This window comes from Lithobates pipiens, unplaced genomic scaffold (assembly GCF_037356315.1).
Source record: "Lithobates pipiens isolate NorthernLeopardFrog02 unplaced genomic scaffold, aLitPip1_a1.2 Scaffold_1, whole genome shotgun sequence".
In the NCBI taxonomy this organism is placed as follows: Eukaryota; Metazoa; Chordata; class Amphibia; order Anura; family Ranidae; genus Lithobates; species Lithobates pipiens.
The window spans coordinates 146,351,197-146,373,099 of record NW_027507685.1 but is presented as its reverse complement, the minus strand read 5'-3'; the positions used below and the strand labels follow the sequence as shown (position 1 = coordinate 146,373,099).

Below are 21,903 nucleotides of genomic sequence, written 5' to 3'. Positions count from 1 at the left end.
CAAGCCCATCTCCAGAGATCTTAATGTTCCCATATCCACTGCATAAAACATTGCCAAGAAGTTTACAGCCCATGACACTGTAGAAAATCTCCCTGAATGTGGACAAAGGAGAAAAAATGATCAAAGACAAAGACGTTTTTTTTTTTTAATGCATGAAAGGTTTTTTTCCCCCCAAAAAATCAACTTTGAAAAATTACTGCACAAATACCGTGTGAAATAAAAAGTTGCAACGGCCACCATTTTATTCCCTAGGGTTTCTGCTAAAAAAATCATATATAATGTTTGGGGGTTCTGAGTAATTTTCTAGCAAAAAAATTATTATTTTTACATGTAGGAGAGAAGTGTCACCATTGGCCTGGGTAGCAAGTAGTTAAAGTGGTGTTCCACAGAAAAATAAAAAAATGATTAAAATTCCCCCCAAAAAAAAAACATTTGGGAATTATTATTTTTTTAAACACCTCTAAATGCCTGTTGCTAGGGGGTTCCTCGTAGTGAGAGATGGCCTTGCGGTTCGCCCGGCGGTTGGTTTGCTCTGAATTTTGGTAGTTCGCGATTCGCCAAACCGGCGGACTTCTGGCACTGTTTGCACAGCGGACATATGCGTTTACATTGTGAAGAGCTTTGACCCATGACACATCCATCATGGGGTACAGGACAGCCAATTGAGACATTTCAGCACATGGACAATTGGACATACCCCCTACCTTATAAATAGACCTGATCTGGCGGCCATTTTACATTCTGTCTTTTGTCAGTGTAGGGAAAGGATGCTGTGTGGAACAGTCAGTCTAATCACTAGCCATTACTATTAGGTCCACAAAAGTCCTTTTAAGGACTGGTATAGGTGTACAGTATATAGGGTTGTAATACACCTATAATATACTTTCTTTCAAATATACAAAGTATATTATGGTGCACTGTTGACTGCTGTACTGAGTGCTATCCGATTCTGCAGCTGTCTTTTGTCAGTATAAAGAACAGGACGCTGTGTGGAGCAGGGATAGTCAGTTTAATCACTAGCTATTACTATTAGGTCCACAAAGGTCCTTTTAAGGACTGGTATAGGTGTACAGTATATAGGGTTGTACACATATAATATACTTTCTTTCAAATATACAAAGTATATTATGGTGCACTGCTGACTGCTGAGTGCTGACCGATTCTGCAGCTGTCTTTTATCAGTGTCACTTCCTTGTACAATAAAGCACACCGTACTATATGCCCGTACCCACCTGTTTAAAGAGGTTGAGCGGTGTCATATTTTTGGGTCCCGCAGCGAGTTGATGGTATCAGTGCTCTCTCTCTGTGCTGGTGTGGTGTGGTGTGGTCTCAGTGCTCTCGGTGCTGGTGTCAGTGCTCTCTATCACGGTGCTGGTATCAGTGCTGATGTCGGTGCTCTCTATCACGGGTGCTGGTATCAGTGCTGATGTCAGTGCTCTCTCCATCTCGGTGCTGGTGTGGTGTCAGTGCTCTCTCCATCTCGGTGCTGGTGTGGTGTCAGTGCTCTATCTCGGTGCTGGTGTCAGTGCTCTCTATCACGGTGCTGGTGTCAGTGCTCTCTATCAGTGCTGGTGTCAGTGCTCTCTATCACGGTGCTGGTGTCAGTGCTCTCTATCACGGTGCTGGTGTCAGTGCTCTCTATCACGGTGCTGGTGTCAGTGCTCTCTATCACGGTGCTGGTGTCAGTGCTCTCTATCACGGTGCTGGTGTCAGTGCTCAGTCTCTATCGCGGTGCTGGTTTCAGACAGTGAGGGAGATGCCAATCAGCAGGCAGTGCCAGCACCATGGCTGAGGATCAGCACTGGACTGGCACCTCCAGACCGCCGCAGTGGAGCCCTGCATAGCTAGGAAGGGCCGGGCAGAGGGAGGGGCTCAAGCACAGATTGGCACACTGAGACACTGGCACAGGACTGCGCTGCCCTGACTGTGGCACTGATCATCTCCTGCACCCCCTTCATAGCCTGCCCTGACCTTGCCTCTCCTCCATAGCCTTCATGCGCTCCTGAATTGTCAAAATTTCACAGATAAAAAAAAGAATGCTTGTCGTTGTCGAACCCAGATTCACTTAATACTTCTGTTATGTCAGTGTCCATGTTGTGGGACTATGTGTGCACAGCAAGTAAGTATTTTGTGGCTGAAAATATGACCTGGAGGTTTTTAAGGTTCGCCTGCCATTAAAGTCAATGAGGTCCGCCGCTAACCTTACGGTTCGTGAACTTTTGGCCGCGTTCGCGGTTCACAAAACGTCCCGTTGGAAGTTCGTCCATCACTACTTGTAGTCTGCCTCCTTCAGTGCCTGGGCTCCTGACATCACTTACACTCGGCGCAGGAAGGGCTCACCTCCGCCCCCTCCCTCCCTCCTCCCACATGACAGGTCCCAGATGACTGTGTGGCCAATCATGGCACGCGGCGCCGCTCGCGCATGCGCAGTGGGTGCCCGGCTGTGAAGCCCACAGTTAGAATGCCAGCGCCGCCGAGAGGAGGGGGGAAATGAGCGGGGCTTCATTCCCCTGCATCGCTGGACCCTGGGACAGGTAAGTGTTCAATTATTAAAAGTCAGCAGCTGCAGTATTTGTAGCTGCTGACTTTTCATTTTCTTTTTTCAGGGGAAACTCCTCTTTAAGCTGACCTTCAGGCATAGGGTACAACTGTGTCAGCTCGCACCATCTGAATGAAAAGGGATGCTATGGTAGGAGAACCAGTAGGACCCCCACTGCTGACACAGAAACACAAAAAAGCCAGACTGGAGTTTGCAAAAACTTACTTGAGGAAGCCAAAATCCTTTTGGGAGAATGTGCTGTGGACAGATGAAACACAATTACAGCTTTTTGTTAAAACCCATAATTTTACTGTTTTCAAAAAAAGAAATGAAGCCTTATGTAGAAAAGAACCTAGTCTCTACAGTTAAATATGGTGGAGGTGCACTGATGTTTGGAGGTTGCTTTGCTGCTTCAGGCACTGGATGTCTTGACCGTGTGCACGACATTATGAAATCCGAAGACTACCAAAGAATTTTGGGGTGCAATGTAGGACCCAGTGTCAGAAAGTTGGGTCTCTACCAGAGCTCATGGGTCTTACAGCAGGACAATGACCCAAAGCACACGTCAAAAGGCACCCAGTAAGACAAAGCACTGGAGAGTAATGAACTGGCCGGCAATGAGTCTAGATCTAAATCTCATAAATCAACTGTGGAGAGATCTCAAAACAGCAGTTGGAAAAAGGAGCCCTTCCAATCTGAGAGACCTGGAGAAGGTGGCAAAAGAAGAGTGGTCCAAAATTGCAGTAGAGAGGTGTAAGAAACTCATTGATGGTTTCAGGAAGCCACAAAATATTAAATTACAGTTACATAGTAGGTGAGGTTGAAAAAAGACACAAGTCCATCAAGTTCAACCTATGTGTGTGATTATATGTCAGTATTACATTGTCTATCCCTGTATGTTGCGGTCATTCATTATTGAGGGTGCCAATAATTATGTCCAGTCCATTTTTGGAGTTTTGCGTGGAATGTGTCAGATTTGGCTTTTTGTTTCTCCACTTATTCATGTCATCCCAATACAAACAAAATAAATAAACTTCAGAATGCCTAAACATTTGTAATTGCAACAATTTTCTGGGTGAAGTGGTGCTTTATCTGACAGAAATGCAAGGGTGCCAATATTTTTGGCCATGACTGTTCAGCAGGTGTGCAGGCTCAGTACACTTCTTTATAATTAGGTCTCAGCATGTCATCGCCGTAAAACTTAAAAATATTGCAGATTAAGCAGAACAAGTACAGTAAACAGTGTGTTTGATCTTGCGTGGACCAACAAGTTGAGAGATTGCATTTTATTTTTTAGAATGCACAGACATTTAAATACTCTGCTGTTTTGGGCTGTATTAACTCTCATTGGTTCAAGATCTGGAAATCACGCAACCAAAACATAATGCCGCATACACGCGACCGGACTTTCCAGCAGACAAGGTCCGACGAGATTAGTCCGTCAGACAATCCGAACGTGTGTGAGCTAATCCGTTCATTTTTTGGGAGAAAAATCAGACAGACCTAGAAATAGAACATGTTTCAAATCTATCGGACGGACACTTAAAAACGTTCGTCTATGTGCTGGTCCAACGGACCAAATACGACGCAAGGGAAGTCATTGGCTACTGGCTATTGAACTTCCTTGTTTAGTCCCGTTTACGTCATCATGTTCCAAACTAACGGACTTATGGACAGACTTAGTCCGTTCGTTCTGAAAGTTCATCGGAATTTCGGCAAAAGTCCGTCAGGAAGACCGTTGGACCTAGTTTGCCGGAAAATCCAGTCGTATGTATGCGGCATTAGTGTCATGGTGCATAATAACCATTTATTTATGGTGAGCCTGGGTCAAAATGCACTCACTTTTTCTGGTTGGCCCTCGGGGTACAGTATGTCCCAGAGGACCCTGAATTAATGACATAAATGCTGGCTTAACTCAATGCAATTCTGGGGACTCCGTCACCTACTAGGAGACCTGGTTATTACCATATGACATGCAGGGGAAGGCGGAGATCTGCTTCGGCTCGGACTTTCATAAAGTCAGTATCTGTATAGGCAGTCTGGGATGGGACCACCAGGGTGCTCTGAGGGCCAAAAAAAGCTGGAGGTTTTTACTGGCATTATACTGTATAATGTTTTCTTCCCTGTCCACCTATCCATTTCTACTACTTTCACAGTCAGAGAATTCTTTTTAAAATGCTATTCTGCATCTTTGCTTCCTGAGCTCTACCACTGAGAAATCATGGTTTCCACCTCTTGCACGCTTTACATGACAATTGCGTGGTCATGCAACACATATGTACCCATATGAATTTTGAGCTTTTGGTGGTATTTAATCACCACTGGGTTTTTTATTTTTTGCTAAACAAAAAACCTCTCTCCATTTCTATTATACAATTTTCCAAATATGTAATTTCTCTTCTTCACTGATGTGCGCTGATGAGGCTGCATTGCTAAACTGCACTGATGATCAGTGCCCTGATTATTAGCTGTGAAGGTCCCCTGTAACTAGAAAACTGGTTATCGGCTTTCCTTTTCTCAGACACTGACACATAGGAAAGGAAATTCTGATAATTGCCATTTGTTTACATGTGATCAGCTACGATTGGACACAGCTCATAACATGGTAAAGAGCCGATGTAATTGGCTCTTTACTCTCATCAGTGATGTGCCATGTCCAAGTGACCCAGCTCACCACCGATCACTGCGCTGTGCATCCCCATGCGAGGGACGTCATAGGACGTCCATTAAGGATGGTATAGCCACCGCCCGCCCATCATTCTGCTATAGGCTGGGCAAAAAGGTGTTAAAGGGGTTGTAAACCCTAATTTTTTTTTCACCTTAATGCATCCTACTTCTGTCACTCAGCAGCCCCCCTGAGCCTGTTTGTTCCCTCAGTGGAGACGCGCTCTACCTCTCTGGCCAGTGTTCTCGGCTCTTGATTGGATAGATTGATGGCGGCGCAGCCATTTGCCCCCCGCTAATGTCAATCAAATCCAATGACAAGGTTGGCGGGGGGCAGGGCCGAGACCAGCATTTTTGTGTCTATCGACTGTAGCCTTGGGGACAGGTAGCAGGTGCAAAGCTCCCTGGAATGAGCAGTCTTTCAGGCACAGATACCAAATGCAGTAAGGTAGTGACAAACAGTGCAGTGTTTATTTGTGATATATACACGTGCTGTACAGGGTTCCACAAAAACAAATCCGAACAAAAATAGCCAAACAAAAACCAAGCCGTGTCTCAGCACCAACTACACAATATTCCACATACACAACTTAATAGCTTGACCAACCTTTTGCTCTCCTAGACAGAAGTTGTCTGAGGTTCCCAGGCAGAGAGCACTGGCTGTCTGTCTCAGGTGAGTTTAATTGGCCCGGGGGAGAGGACCAAGATCTGAACTGGACCAGAGATCCCTGAATGTGTATGAGAGGAGCCTGGGAGATGTATAAACCCCAAACAGGACTTTTCCTGGCTCTCTCTGGGACGCTCTACATATCCTCCCCCCCTTGTTTCAACCCCAGGGTTGGAACACCTGTGGCCCAACAGGAGTGAACACGGGACAGGGCACCTACATTCCCCATCTCAACTCCTGGCCTGTGTTTTACAGTGAAGGAATAATCCTGTAGAGCCAGAAACCACTTAGCATTTTATTTTTTAAACACCCCGTTATTCTCTTTACTTGTACAGTAACATTAGGATACTTTTACAAGTGTAATCATTATTTTTGCTTATATTTATGTCATTACTCACAGGATCCCGGCAAGCAGGCAGCAGCCATTTATGATGTGTCTGAAGCCCTCTCCTATTTGGTTCCGCTGGCAATCCAGCATGCACCTCCCGATCTCACGCCTGTGCAGTAATGACACTGCGCGGCACACTGCGTTTACAGGTTGCCATAGCAATCATGGAGGTGGAAGTTCCCACCTGTTGTTACCGCAACCTGTCAATTAACACAGAAACCAGAAGGAAGGCAAATACTGAAGTCTCAAAATATTGCGAGATTTCGCCATTAGGCTTCCCAAGGACACCTGGGATAAAAGACGCCGGTATCCCAGGAGTCCATGGGAATCGCCGTATGAGGAAACCGCCTAGGAGGCCAGGACCGGAAGTGCCACCTGAACAGAGCTAGGAAAAGGTATTAAGAAAAAAAAAGGGGGGGGCAGGTGCAGACCAGCACGGAGCCCACTCAAACTCCTGTTACAGATGATACAAGTCTGAAAAGGAGGGTCACACACCACTGGTATCATCCACAAGAACCTTTATTGGAGACAGAAGATGGTTGTACCATGGTGTTGTGCCTAAGCAGTCTCCAATAAAGGTGCTTGTGGATGATCCCAGCAGTGTGTGACCCTCCTTTTCAGACTCGCATAGAATTGCATTATTCTCATAATCATTATAAGCAGATGTCCACAGCACCCCAGCCCCCTCCCCCAGGTTTCCAAAGTAAACAGTCCCCTGACCCTCCCTTACATCACAGTGCACCTCCCCTGTGCTGCTGTCGGGAAGAAGCCTAGAGTGGAGTTTAGAAGCATTGCCGTGTCTGCAGGAGGACCAGGGGAGGGCTGGAGTCAGCTGCCGGAGTCAGCTGAATGCTGAGACCAGGGTAGGCCGAGACAAGGGCATGCAGCAGCTGTATATAGAGGTGCAAGATCTGTAGGAGGAGCTCTGTCCTCCTCTCTGCTGCTGACTGCTGAGATGGGTGGGGGGGGGGCAGAGATGAGCCTTTCTGTGGCTGCACAGGATCTGTAGGAGGATTTCTGTCCTCTCTGCTGCTAGCTGCTGAGACAAGGTAGGGGTGGAGATGAGGGGGATGCTACAGCTGCAGAAGAGGTGCGAGGGCCACATGATTTGGCCCACAGGCCTTGTGTTTGACATATACTTTATTATGATGGTTGCCTCTCTACGCTTGTATCTATTTCTACTACTTTCTTTCACAGCCTTAGAATTCTTTTGAATGCTGTTCTGTCTTATATTTTTTTTATGAGCCTTGCACTAATGGGAATGAAAAAGTTACTATAATTGACACAGTATTTATGGTAGAGGCTATTCCTGTTCTTCTAAAATCAAAGTCAGCGGTCTCCAAACTGCGACCCTTTGCTTGCCTTTATCCAGCCCCTGGAGCACTTTTCCTCCCACTGATACAAGACACTTTTCTGCCAACTGACATCAACAATGGGGCACCATTTCTGCCACTAACAGTGGGGCACTATTCCTCCCAATGATATCAATGATAGGGCACTATTCAACCCCCCTCATACCAAAATGTGGCAATGTTTTTTTTTTTTCTTTTTTAAATAAAATTTGTATTCAGCAGAGACAATATACACATACAGAATATCAAGTATTTTGAAGCGCCAGATACAACAAAAAACATTGCATAGTGCATAATAATCCGGTCCACAGAACCGCCTCCCCTGTCCAGAGAAAGTGTGACTTCAGTAAGAGTCTAGTATTCCCACCTGTATTCCAGTGATAAGTAGCAAAATAAATACAGTGGAACCTTGGATTGCAAGTAACTCATTTCGCAAATACGAGTAATTATTTTTTTTAAATCCTCACTCGGTTTGTGAGTGTTGTCTCGCAAAACGAGCAGGATTCAAGCCTCTGTGGTGTGCAGTACCACTTTTGGCCAGAGGTGCCGGTGACACTCAGAGCCGTTCAGAAATACTTGGAAACACTCAAATACTCCGTTCCCTGAGTGTATCCGAGAGTTCCCGAGTGCATCCGATCAGTCTTTGAGTATTTCCGAGTCTCTCCGTTGCCCCCCCCACCTCTGGACACATGCGATATTGCATGCAATAGAAGTCAGTGTGGAACAAATTATCTTCATTTCCATTGACTTCAACAGGGAAAATCGCTTTGATATGCGAGTGCTTTGGATTACAAGCATTCTCCTGGAATGGATTATGCTCCTATTTCAAGGTTCAACCATATATACAAATCCCCCCGGGCATGAAAAAATATATAGAGTGGAATATTTAGCCACCTCATCTTATAACTTACAGAACCGAGTCAATACCCCCACCCTCAAGTCCCTCCCCCCAACTTTTGACATCCCTAACATCAGTCGTTCCGTGTGAATCCATCTTCTAGCTATAAGTGTCCTAACTCCAAAGTACAATAATCTAAGGAACAGCTCGGTGTGCTCATTTAACACCTCTTGCTCAAAAATACCCAAGAGACATCTCAAGAGAGCATATATTGGGAAGGTCGAAGTTGTCTGTGATAAATTCAGTCAGCATAGACCACAATGATCTCACCTTGGCACATTCCCAAACCATATGAACAAAAGAGCCACCTGCCCCCCAAACATTTATGGCAAGTAGCGGAGTCTCTCCAGTTCATAACGATTAGTGATCACTGACTCTGTGCATCGGAAAATAAAGGAGCCGGTAAATCACAGCTTTACCGGCTCCTTCCTCCGCTCTCCATCCTGACAGATCCTGGATGAGGGGGGGAGCCGGAGGAGGAGGCGTAGAGGAACAGGGGACAATTGGTGCAGCGGTGGGGGCAATTACAAGCACTGATCTCCCTGACAGCCACGGGAGGGAGAGGAGGAGGAGGAGCTGCTGTCATAAAAGCTATACAGGGAGATCGGTGCTTGTAACTGCCCCCCCGCCCCTGCACCGATTATCTCTGAGACTGCCTGCCCCCCCCACCCCCCCCTGCTAGACTGAGGACACCGGGTGTACTGGCCTCCTGCCAGGTATCAGGTCAAGCATGGGTACAACCGTAGTTGAAGAACAGCTGGAAGAGGATCACCCCACTATTGTTATAGCCCAGAGATTGGTCAAGACTTCATTCATAACAACCCACACATATCGTGTCCTTAGAGGTCATCCTTCATCAGGAAATAATAAATAGGGCTTAACCTTATAACAACCTGAGAAAGGAGTTTAAAATAATAATGTTCTGTTGTTTTGCCTCAGGCAAAGAAAGAAACCAGAAGAGAATGAAACCCCAACCCAACCTTCTGTGCCATCCCTCTCCATTAAACTCAGTGGCACCTATTAGACATTCTAAGGGCTTGTGTTGAGGACCTTTGGACTTGTGATCTTTACATGACACTTCTAAGATGATTCAGAATTTAGGGCTAGTTTACACCTGCTTCAAAGCAAGGCTAGTTTACACCTGCTTCAAGACAGGCTTTGTTAAAGCTCTCTGAACGCCAGTCAAAGCCCCTGACTCTAAATAAAATGGTTAGCTTACAGTCCCGTTTACACCTTGTTCTTGCTTTGCTGCAGCTTCATTTAAAAAATGATACCCCATGTTGCTTTAGTGGTGCTTCAAAGCATCTTCAAAGCCTCCATAGAAGGACTATGACTTAGCTTGCTTGAAGCTCGCTTGAAGCACCTGCAGCTCTTGAGAGGCTTTAAATTGAGCTTTATCTTCACTTTGTTTTGGAGAAATTGCAGGTATGAGATATCCACACACACAGGGTATCTGCCAAGCTTCAAAAGAGCATCACCGAATCATCAAAAACACATGATACAAGCATGTTGAAGCGGTAGACGCTTTAATGTGTGTTGAAGCCAAGGCAAGTGTAAATGAGCCCTTACTGACAAGTGCATTTGGCCTGCAACTGATCTCATTTGCTTCAAGTGGTTTTGCATTGCCTTGGGATGGGAATGCAAAACACACTTGAAGCAAACAAAAAAGGTTTGTCAGCATAGGTCCTAACAGATTCAGGTTCAGTGAACATCCCTTTATACATACAGTATGAAAAAAAACTATAGACCCGATGGGTACATCAAAGGGGGAATAAAGACAAACCATTAGCTATAGCACATTAAGAACCGAGTGTCTGAGGCTAGAAGGCTCCACACAAGGATAAAATGCAAGACATTTCACACTTTTTGTATTTCTTGGTTGATATCTTACAATATAAAGTATAGCGAACATAGGGAAGTTTCCTAGAAAAGAAGATTCTCAAATGTCACATGCCTTCCCAAAAAAAAGGCGATTATTTCTCATTTCAGACAGTGGGGAGAACCATGAAAAAGATTCCTCTATAAAGTAGGAGTAAACCCAGTTTAAAAAAACACTTACATTCCCGGCATGCCAGAAATGCTAACTTTCACATTGGTTGTGCTCTCAACCAAACTTTCAAACCATCCAATGGCTGGTGTCATAACTGATCACATGTGCAGCATCATGGCAGTTGAAGAATTATTAGAGGCCAAGATGGCAGCTTCCTTGACTGAAAACGATAGGAGGGTTTACTTCCACTTTAACTATCAGTACATCCAGAACCATTAGTGTATATTACAAATACAACCCAATAAAGAGCCATGCATTTCAAAATCATATACAGTGGTTTCAGGCTTGTTGGCCATCATCAGTGCAGTACAGGGATGGCTTCCATGTTGTAGGGCTTGGGGACCAATGAGAAAGTATAACCCAGAGGTTTGGGGTGCAGCGGAAAAAATGGAACTAGCGTTCCACTGACCCAGTGCAAAGTACAATAAAAGCATCTTTTATAAAACACACTGGGGGTTATTTACGAAAGGCAAATCCACTTTGTACTGCAAGTGCACTTGAAAGTGCAGTGGCTCTAAGTCTAAGGGTTAGATCTGAAATGAGTGGAAACTCTGCTGATTTTATCATCCAATACTGTGCAAGCTAAAATTATGTTTTATATTCCTCACCTGTCCCCCTCAGATCTACAGCGACTGCACTTTGAAGTGCACTTTCAGTGCAAAGTGGAGTTTCCTTTAGTAAATAACCCCCACAGTATTTTTATATTCACTGTGACAGAGGGAGGCCCTGTCACTGTAAGAATATAGGAAAGTGTTACACAGGATTTGCATTTAGGGTTAATGTGAGGTTCCAGACTATCATTTCTGAGTGGAGAAAGATGTGTTTTAGGCTTTCTCCAGATTGTGTAGTTCTGGATCGGAAAATTCAATCCTGTGTCTGGGTTTTTCTACCTGGTCCTAGTCCTGCAACCTGGCTGACTACACAAGTGCACAGGCTCGATATATACTCAGATCTAAGAATAGCTCAGAGCTCCCAGTTTGGAGACCAATCCCAGTGGAATATCTCATCAGGGGTCAGGGGGCCCCATCCAGAAGCCAAGAGACAGAGGTCTCATCAATGGGTCAGAGGGTCCAGCCAGAAGCCAAGAAACAGAGGTCTCATCAATGGGTCAGAGGGTCCAGCCATAAGCCAAGAGACAGAGGTCTCATCAATGGGTCAGAAGGCCCAGCCAGAAGTCATGAGACAGAGGTCTCATCGAGGGGTCAGAGTGCCCAGGCAGGAGGCAGCAAGTCTCAGTTTCTGGAGTCAGGAGAACCCCAATTCATAGGCCAGAAGTGGACCGTGCAGCAGGGTACTGTGACTAAATGCTACAAAGCCAAGTGTTCCAGGAGAGCTGGACAACACAGTCAAAAGGGACTGGTAAGAGGAGCAGTAGTGCTATCAACAAGTGTGCCAGGTGGCTCGGTATCTTCATTTGTGCACATTGTGTGGAAGAAACCCCTGTGTGGGCAACTTTCCATTTATTGAATAAAAGTGGGCTGCCATGCCCTAAAATACAGTTTTAGACTGGCGCAACTCATTGCAAATGCACCTACTGCTTAAGTTTAATCATCCCAAATCGCATATTCAAAAGTAATAAAAAAACAGAACTAGACAAGACGTGAACTATGTGCAGGATAATTGACTATTAATAACTACAGTCTGACTGCATAGAACTGAAAATAGTTTGAGTGGATCCTCCTTATAAAGTCTGATGGGCAGATGCCCTTTTTCAAAACAATCAGATTGGCATGCCTTCTCTGCCTCTTACAAACCATTCCTCTCCTAAAAGCTGGATTCTGCCTTGCTTGCCTTTGTTTAGAGCAGAGGTCTCCAACTGGCGGCCCTCCAGCTGTTGCAAAACTACACATCCCATCATGCCTCTGCCTGTGGGATTCATGCTTGTAACTGTCAGCCTTGCAATGCCTCATGGGATTTGTAGTTTTGCAACAGCTGGAGGGCCACTGGTTTGAGACCCCTGGTTTAGAGCATCTGCAAGCTTCTAAACAGAACCCAGGAGTGAACCTTCCTGTTATCGGATTATGTAACCTTGCCAGCGTTCTAAGTCATGTCAGGGAATGGATGTCTGACACCTAATTTTACACGGCTGAAGGCCTAGATGCTCAGCTAATACAACCTCGGTCACTTTAGAGGGTATTACATGCTAAATGCTCTTTTACCCAGCTACGTCAAACTAAATCTCCTCTTGAGGGACACTATTATTACATGGAGGGAAGCCAGAAAACTCTTACGTGCTCAAGGGACTGTCTCCCCTCCAATGCCTTTGACTACTATTCCAGCTTTCCCCCAGGGTTGGATTTTTCTGTATTTAAAAGGTTACTCCACTTTTCTTGAGAAAAAAATAAAATAAAATAAAAACATTCCCCTCCAGGTGATGAATGTACATTACAAGGATTTTAATAAACTTTGTTTCAGATTCCTACCTTTTCTGCTCCCAAGGAATAGCTCTTGTCCTAGAGTGATTATTTTATTTATTATTATTTTATTTTAATGTGATTTTTTTCTTTTTTTTTTAAAGAAAGTAAAAGTTACCTTGCAATATGTGATGGCATAACAGATCTCTACAACAATCCCTAACCTAGTGGACCCCACAAGACATTCTATTCTCGTTTTACATTTACAACAAAATATACCCTTCCACCCACTCATTTTCTATACTATGAAGGTACAAGCACAGGTTTTGACTTCAGGTTCATTATCCCTAAATCACTAGCAATGACCAATGTCCCTAACCCAAGGGTGGAATGGAGGTGTCTACCCAGGGCCGTAGTGGAGGACTCATGAAGAATAATTCAGCTCAAGATATTTCATAGGGTCTGCCTGGTATTCAACGTCCCACTCAAAAATCCCCTTCAAAATGAGCTATAATGCCGCATACACACGGTGGGACTTTGACAGCAAAGGTCCGACGTAACGAATCCAGAGGACAATTCGATTGTGTGTGGGCTTCATTGGACCTTTGCTGTCAAAAAAAATCAGACGAACTTTAGATTTAGAACATGTTTCAAATCTTTCCGACAGACTTGAGTCTAGTCGAAAAATCCATTCATCTGTATGCTAGTCCAACGAAAACTGACGCTAGGGCAGCTATTGGCTACTGGCTATGAACTTCCTTATTCGAGTTCGGTCGTATGACATCACGGTCTAATCCGTCGGACTTTGGTGTGATTGTGTGTATACAAGTCCGATTTGACGGAAGTCCGTCGAAAGTCCATTGAAATGTCCGGTTGTGTGCACATGTCATTATAGTGCTTATGATTCAGTAGCTCATGTCCCAACTTCAACCATAATTGGTTGAGTTTTGAAAGGAGCCTTGGAATATTCAACACACCAAAGGAGTTGAAGTTTCTACAAGTCAGCACATGGACAGGTAAGTACAAAACTGCTTTTCCACAGACCTCCAATGTGAGGAGCATTCCGTCCCCCACAGATCTCAGATGTGAGGAGCGTTCCGTCCCCCCGCAGACCTCCAATGTGAGGAGCGTTCCTTCCCCCCGCAGACCTCCAATGCGAGGGGCGCTCCTTCCCCCCGCAGACCTCCAATGCGAGGGGCGTTCCTTCCCCCCGCAGACCTCCAATGCGAGGCGCATTCCACCCCCGCAGACATCCAATGCAAGGCACGTCCGCGCTCCCGCAGACCTCCAATGCGAGGCGCGTTCCGTCCCCCCGCAGACCTCCAATGCGAGGAGCGTTCCGTCCCCCCGCAGACCTCCAATGCGAGGAGCGTTCCGTCCCCCGCAGACCTCGAATGCAAGGGGCTTTCCTTCCCCCCGCAGACCTCCAATGCGAGGGGCCTTCCTTCCCCCCGCAGACCTCCAATTCGAGGGGCCTTCCTTCCCCCCGCAGACCTCCAATGCGAGGGGCCTTCCTTCCCCCCGCAGACCTCCAATGCGAGGGGCCTTCCTTCCCCCCGCAGACCTCCAATGCGAGGGGCCTTCCTTCCCCCCGCAGACCTCCAATGCGAGGGGAGTTCCTTCCCCCCCGCAGACCTCCAATGCGAGGGGAGTTCCTTCCCCCCGCAGACCTCCAATGCGAGGCGCGTCCGCGCTCCCGCAGACCTCCGATGCAAGGCGCGTCCGCGCTCCCGCAGACCTCCGATGCGAAGCGCGTCCGCGCTCCCGCAGACCTCCAATGCGAGGCGCTCCCGCAGACCTCCAATGCGAGGTGCGTTCGTGTTCCCGCAGACCTCCAATGCGAGGCATGTCCGCGCTCCCACAGACCTCCAATGCGAGGCGCGTCCGCGCTCCCGCAGACCTCCAATGCGAGGCGCGTCCGCGCTCCCGCAGACCTCCAATGCGAGGCGCGTCCGCGCTCCCGCAGACCTCCAATGCGAGGGGCGTCCGCGCTCCCGCAGACCTCCAATGCGAGGGGCGTCCGCACTCCCGCAGACCTCCAATGCGAGGGGGGTCCGCGCTCCCGCAGACCTCCAATGCGAGGGGCGTCCGCGCTCCCGCAGACCTCCAATGCGAGGGGCGTCCGCGCTCCCGCAGACCTCCAATGTGGGAGACATTCCGTAGCCTTAGTTACCATATTGTGACCCGTCCCAAATTACATATTATTTGTAATACAAAAGGAAGGGACGATGCGATTTCAATCATGTGTGCCTGATAATGTAAATGTTTGAGACAATAAACAGTAGAAAATTTTAAAAATGACCTGGTCATGAAGCGAGGGGGGGGGGGGGGGGGTAAATCTTCCAGAGGTAAAGTGGATATAAGGCCTCTTGCACATGATACTCCTGTTTGAGCATCTACTTTTTCTGACTTTTTATTTATTTTATGTATTTTGCGCAATTTTCACGCAAATTTGTGTAGATACTTACACACATTTGTCTGCCAATTAATAGGCTGTATTTTAGTTCAGTACACTCACACACACAGTATACATATGTATGTATATTAGATTGTAAGCTCCATGCGCAGGGCCCTCCTATTCCTTCTGTATTATAAATGTACTGCCACCCCTCTATATTGTAAAGTTCTGTGTAAACTGCCGGCGCTGTATAAATCATGTATAATAATAATAATAATGCACACAGTTATATAGTCCTGGCTCTCAGTGTGTGCATGAAGTGCCCGCCTACCCCAGCCTGGCCCATCCCCTGTCCCTGTGTAAACATACCCCTTATACATGTACATTATGACATGCCAGCTTTGCCCAGCAGCCTGAGCTCCCCCTGTGCCAGACAATGGGGGGCGAGGGCGGAGGGGAAGAATGCTTACCTCCCTATTCTATGCCTGCCTGGCTCTTCTTCCCCATCTTTCTGCAGCCTTTTGACGGCTGACGTCTGGCTCCACCCACCCCTGCCAGGGACAGGGCGGGGCCCCGGGAAGCCTGAGAAGGGCAGTGTGACGTTATCACTAGGCGCCGGAAGTGGCGTGTCCCCCTGTGTTTACATGCAGTAGAGGCAGAGAAGTTGCTGGGAAGGAAGATGCCAGCGGGGAAGAATTTCAGAAGACGGAGAGCCTCCAGCTCGGATGAAGAGAAGGAGGATGATGAGGTGACCACTGAGGTTAGGTGAGTGGAGGCCCTGGAGACATGGAAGCAGTATATTAAAGGGGACTTCGGTTGTGCTGCATGGAGAGCATGCTGGTGTTATCATCTCCTGTGTTGTCAGATGGTTCTGGAAAATGTTTCAGGAAGTGAGCATCTTATACAGTGGTGTCTGGTGTAGGGTTGACACCTCATCCCTTCAAACCCGAACACACATTTACACAGGTTCTGTGGCTTATCTGCAATAAATCTGTGTAATTAGTATGTGTTTGGGTTTAAAGGGAAGAGGTGGCAACCCTGGGCTGGTGGTATATTTTTTTGGTGGGGGGGAGAGGTGGCAAACAATCCACCCTGCGTCACTTTTTCCTGGGCTTCATGGCGTCTCCTCGCTCTCTTCCTCCTCGGCAGCGAATAGGCTCATGTCTCCTCTCGACCAATCAGGTGATGGGTCTCAGGACCTGCTTCCTGATTGGCTGGGAGGAGAGTTAGGACCACAATAGCGAATATTAATTCACTATTGTCACACAACTGGGTGGGCTCAGGGTGCAGTCCTCTGTGACCCACCCTTTTTTGAAGCCAATTAGAGCCCCTGGCTCTCATCATGCGCTTCTAACACAAAAAAATGGAATCCATGCATCTGGTGCCCTGCATGTAGATTAGAGGCAGTGTGCATGGGTTAGAGGGGGGCAGCACCCCATATGAACTGATCATATAAATACACTTTTAGGATGGTGTTCTCCCCCATAGATGTTATACTGGACAGAAGAGGGAGGGGGTTTTATAAATTATTTGTGACCAATATCCCAGCATAGATCTGATGACCTATATACAATGGGCGGGGGGGGGGGGGGGGTGTATCAAAACTGGAGCAAACATTATCTAAAGCAGCTGCACATGACAACCAATTGCCTTCTATCTTCAGCTTGTTCAGTTAAAGTGGAAGTCCAGGCACCATCGACCACATCTTAAAACAAAACTTTACCCATAACCACTTAATATAAAATAATGTTCTTTAGCATGGAATATACATTCCACATTAATAGCTATGCTACAAAAATCAGTGTGTGCTGTAAATTGCCTCCAGCATCGCTCCTGTTTCTTTTTGTCCCTAAACAACAGAAAAGCAGTTACATTCCTGGAATGACAAGATTGCCAACTGTCACAATTGCTTTTGTTCTCACCCAAGCTGTCAAACCATCAAATGTCTGGTGTCATAACTGATCACACGTGCAGCACCATGGCAGTTGCAGATCAAACAGAAGCAGCTTCCTTGACTGTAAAAGTTAGTACGGTTTAATTCTGCTTTAACCCATTCCCACCCAGGCTATACCCGAAAGAAGACTACAGCGTGAGCTTACTTTGCCGGGAGGACGTTCCTGTGATTGCATTGCCTGCATGCCCTGTGATCACTGAGTCTTTTGGACTTGGCTTGTCACAGATTGGGATATAGGGCAGTGGCAGTTTTTCTATTGTTTTGAAGTACGTGATTAGGGCCCAAGGCTCCAATAGGCTTCAAAAAAAGGGTGGGCTCTGGGAACAGAGCACTGCGCCCCAAGCCCACCCAGTTTTGTGACAATTGCGAATGAATATTCACTATTGTCACACATTCTCCTTCTGGCCAATCAGGAAGCGGGTCCTGAGACCCGTTCCCTGATTGACCAAAAGGAGAAGCGATCCTATTGTCCTGGGAGGAGAGAGAGACACACAGACGCCGTGATGCAGAGGAGGAGATGCAGGGGAAGCCGTCACCCGCACCATAGATGGGGTAAGTGTTGGGCTGGTAACGGAGCAACCAACTGAGGGGAGGGTCCAGGTGACCCAATTAACCCATCTGGGGGCGGACTGTTTGCTGCCCCCCCAGAAAATATAAATATACCACCAGCCGCCACTGGTATAGGGCCAATCACAGCGGCCCTTTACCATGTGATCAGCTGTATCCAGTGAGGGCTGATCATGACGTTAAACACAGGGCGGTTCATGGCTTTCCTTTCCTCACACTGACAGCAAGACAAAGGGAGAAGAGAGGCAATAACAGGCTTGTGCAAACAAGTAGCCACTGTCCCCACCTATAACTGGTCTATTGTAGCAAGGAGCCCTGGAAAGGCGACACGTGTCACATAAATACAAAGAGATTTCCAGGCTCAAACTTCCCAACCAGTCTACGACCAGCCGAATTGACCTGTCTTACAATATGCGTTAAGAACATCGGTTTATTCTGCATGCATTTGCAAACACATGGTAAGCTACAGGCCCAGTCAAGGGTTAGGTGGAGAAAGTGGCCACTTGTTTGTATTATGAATATATTGGTCAAGCAACGCACTGACATCTTTGCTGCCATAGTGCTCCTTCCAGCTACACCTGCCCTCTGCCTATCCATTAAAATCCATGTGCTCTCATTTGTAGAGTCTCAAAGAAGGTAGAGTTGGGGACTACAAAAAACAGGGTGCCTTGACGGGGCCTGTAGCTTATGCATGTATTTGCAAAAGTGTGCAACTAAACCCCTGTTCTTAATGCATATTGTTAGACAGGTCAATTTGGTTGGTCGCTGGCTGGCTGGTTGGTAAGTTTGACCTTGTAAACCTTTTTATTTGAATAACCAGCTTGTGTTAAAGGGACATCTACATTGATCATCGGGCATTGATGATCAATGTGCTGAATATCAGTCCAGTCCCATCAGTGCCCACCAGTGCTTCCTCATTGGTGCAGCCTCATCAGCGCACATCAGTGAAGGAGAACAATTACCTGTTTACAAAACTTTATAACAAATCTATGAAAATGTTTGTTTTGTTTTTTTAAATAAGATTTTCGGTCTTTTTTGTTTGTTTAGCAAAAAAAAAAAAACACAGCAGTGATTTAATACCAACAAAAGAAAACTCTGTTTGTGTGGAAAAAAATTATTTTGGGTAGTGTTATTCAAAGAGTGACAGCACTGAAAGGTGGCCTGAGCAGGAAGATGTTGAAAGTGCCCCAGTAGGCAAGTGATTAACCACTTCACCCCCGGAAGAATTTACATCCTTCCTGACTAGAGCACTTTTTACGATTCGGCACTGCGTCGCTTTAACTGACAATTGCGCCGTCGTGCAACGTGGCTCCCAAACAAATTTGACGTCCTTTTTTTCCCACAAATAGAGCTTTCTTTTGGTGGTATTTGATCACCTCTGTGGTTTTTATATTTTGTGCTATAAACAAAAATTTTGAAAAAAAACACATTATTTTTTTTATTTTTTGCTATAATAAATATCCCCAAAAAATATTTAAAAAAACTTTTTTTTCCTCAGTTTAGGCCGATACGTATTCTTCTACATATTTTTGATTAAAAAAAATCACAATAAGCTTTTTTGGTTGGTTTGCGCAAAAGTTATAGCGTCTACAAAATAGGGGATAGTTTTATGACATTTTTATTGATCCTTTTATTTTTTTTATTTTTATTTTTTATACTAGTAATGGCGGTGATCAGTGATTTTTTATCGTGACTGCGACATTATGGCAGACACATCGGACAATTTGACAAATTTTTGGGACCATTGGCATTAATACAGCGATCATTGGTAAAAATATCACTGACAGTGGAGGGGTTAACCACTAGGTGGCGCTGCAGGGGTTTAGTGTGTCCTAGGGAGTGATTCTAACTGTGAGGGGAGGGGCTGTGTGTGACACGTCACTGATCACCGTTCCGGTTTACAGGGAGAGCTGATCAGTGACAGTGTCATTAGGCAGAACAGGGAGATGCTTGTTTACATTAGCATCACCCCATTCTTCCTCACCATGAGACGATCGCGGGTAATCCCCATGGACATCGGGTCATTATTTTTAGAGCTTGTTCACACCATACATGCATGAAAACCTGATGGGAAAACTATGCAGATTTCACTTGTAGAGACATCGGTTTTCATGCTTTTCAGTTATGTTCCCTATTCACACCAATGTTGATGTCATGTTCGTTTTTTCCCTGTGCAGAAAACTGCATACATGGATTCCTGCGCAGAAAAAAATCTGCATGGTGTGATGTGAACATGGCACATAGAGAACCGTTGTCTGTGTTTTTTTTTTTTTGAGCCCTTGCAGAAAAACTGACATCTCTGCACCATAGTGTGAATGAGGCCTTAACCCCCCTAGCGGTAATCCCGAGTCTGGCTCGGGTTAGGAATTTGCTGATAGGAGCGGTAACCCCGAGCCAGACTCTGGATCGCTTCGCAGGATGCAGGGGAGGACACAGGGAGACTTGCTTACCTTGTCCCCTGGATCCAGCGATGTCCCCCGCGCTGTGTGAGCGAGCCGTCCTGCGCTCGATTCACAGTGCCGAATGCCGCCGAGCTCCGTTCCCTGCGGCGTTACGGCGCACGGGAGTGGAGAACGGCGGCAAATTCAAAAAAGTAAAAATACACAAAACACACACAGCACTGTAATCTTACAGATTACAGTGCTGTATTAAAAAATACACAACCCCTTTGTCCCTAGTGGTCTGTGCAATGCCCTGCATGCACTTTTACATTATAAATACTGTTTTTTTTCTGCCTGGAATTTGGAGATTGTCCATAGCAACCAAAAAGTGTCCCTTTTTCAGTGTTTTTGGATTTGATTACATTATTGAATAATTTTTAGTATTCTTTATTATATTATAAACTTTATCATACCCGGGATGTCTGCTAGACTCTGGTTTGAACAGATTTAAGAGAGTTATTCCTAAGAATTACAGGACTACAAAATAAAACGCCAAATTCCCATGCAAAATAATTGTACTGCTTTCAGCACCTAAAACCGGACTGAATCATACCGCCAGGGAGGTTAATGGTTTACATAGCTGTATCTGCAAAAGGGGTCAGTCTGAAGTGATCTAGCAGGACTTTATTGTCTGACTAAACTTCCACTTTGAAGGTTTAGTTTACCTTTTATAGAAAAAAATGTAAAGATGAAGTAGCACAACATTCCCCCCTTCCCCTTGTTCTTAGTACCTCCGCAGCCAGTTTAGCAGTCTGGAGATTTGAAATCCTGATCTTCTCCCTCCTCCAAGATGGACAAAATCAATTTGCTGTAACAGCACTAACCAATCAGAATCAATCTGCTCCATCCTGGAAGCACTGCACAGAGAAGAGTGTGGATTGTAAATCCCTGGACTGAAGGACAAGCTGAGGGGGTGCTGACAGCTTAGCAACCCCAGAGGTACAGTAAATACAGCAGGGACCAGGGGCTGGGGAAGGTGTCCGGTGTTAGGTCACCTTTCCGTTTTTTTTGTAAATGTGAACTAACCCTTTAAAAAGGCTCCCTACCCCAAAAACCTTTTCTAGCTTATCTGTAAGAAAGCTCTGTATAAAAACTATTGTAGCACAGCCTACTGTTATTAAAATCATTAATGTGTGGTTAAAGGTGGAAACCTCCTATATAAATATCAGTGATAATCAGTCACCATCACAATTTGAAGTAATAAGCACAATAATAAGTTGAGTGTTTATGATGAAAATCCATAAAGTATAATTTAACATACACTTTATAAATGAAAACTACACTGTAAAGCAACACAGAATAAAAAAAAAAAAAAAGTGATAAATACAAATGGCACTATTCAAATAATTCATAAACATGCGGTGCATATAGTGATTAGTGCTGGAAGCTGGTTTAACCTCTTGAACTCCATAAGATTTTACTCCCGTCATGACCAGGCCATTTTTTGCTATTCAACACTGCACGAATTTAATTGGTAATTGCGGGGTCATACAACACTGTACCCAAATTTAAATTCTTCATAGACCTTTAAATGTCGTTTCATGAGATAATTTATGAGGGTGGGATTAGGGGCTGGGCATGGTTAGGGTTGGGTGGGGTGGGGCAACTGGTGGCGAGTAACCCTTGAGGCC

General features: G+C 45.7%; 2 protein-coding genes across 3 annotated transcripts in view; one reads left to right on the top strand and one right to left on the bottom strand.

The window, feature by feature from the left end:
* The window catches only part of USP20 (ubiquitin specific peptidase 20), a 118,766-nt gene extending 102,869 nt beyond the window's left edge, over positions 1-15,897 (bottom strand). For both annotated transcript variants that reach the window (XM_077478205.1, XM_077478210.1), the window contains exon 1: positions 15,781-15,897. The gene's annotated coding sequence lies outside the window, so the exon portion shown is untranslated. The remainder of the gene's footprint in view (positions 1-15,780) is intronic.
* An 11-nt stretch (positions 15,898-15,908) lies between these two features.
* The window catches only part of CUNH9orf78 (chromosome unknown C9orf78 homolog), a 32,291-nt gene continuing 26,296 nt past the window's right edge, over positions 15,909-21,903 (top strand). Inside the window, exon 1 of the mRNA XM_077478221.1 lies at positions 15,909-16,075. Within this exon, the coding sequence (XP_077334347.1) occupies positions 15,990-16,075 (86 nt within the window). The 5' untranslated portion in view covers positions 15,909-15,989. The remainder of the gene's footprint in view (positions 16,076-21,903) is intronic.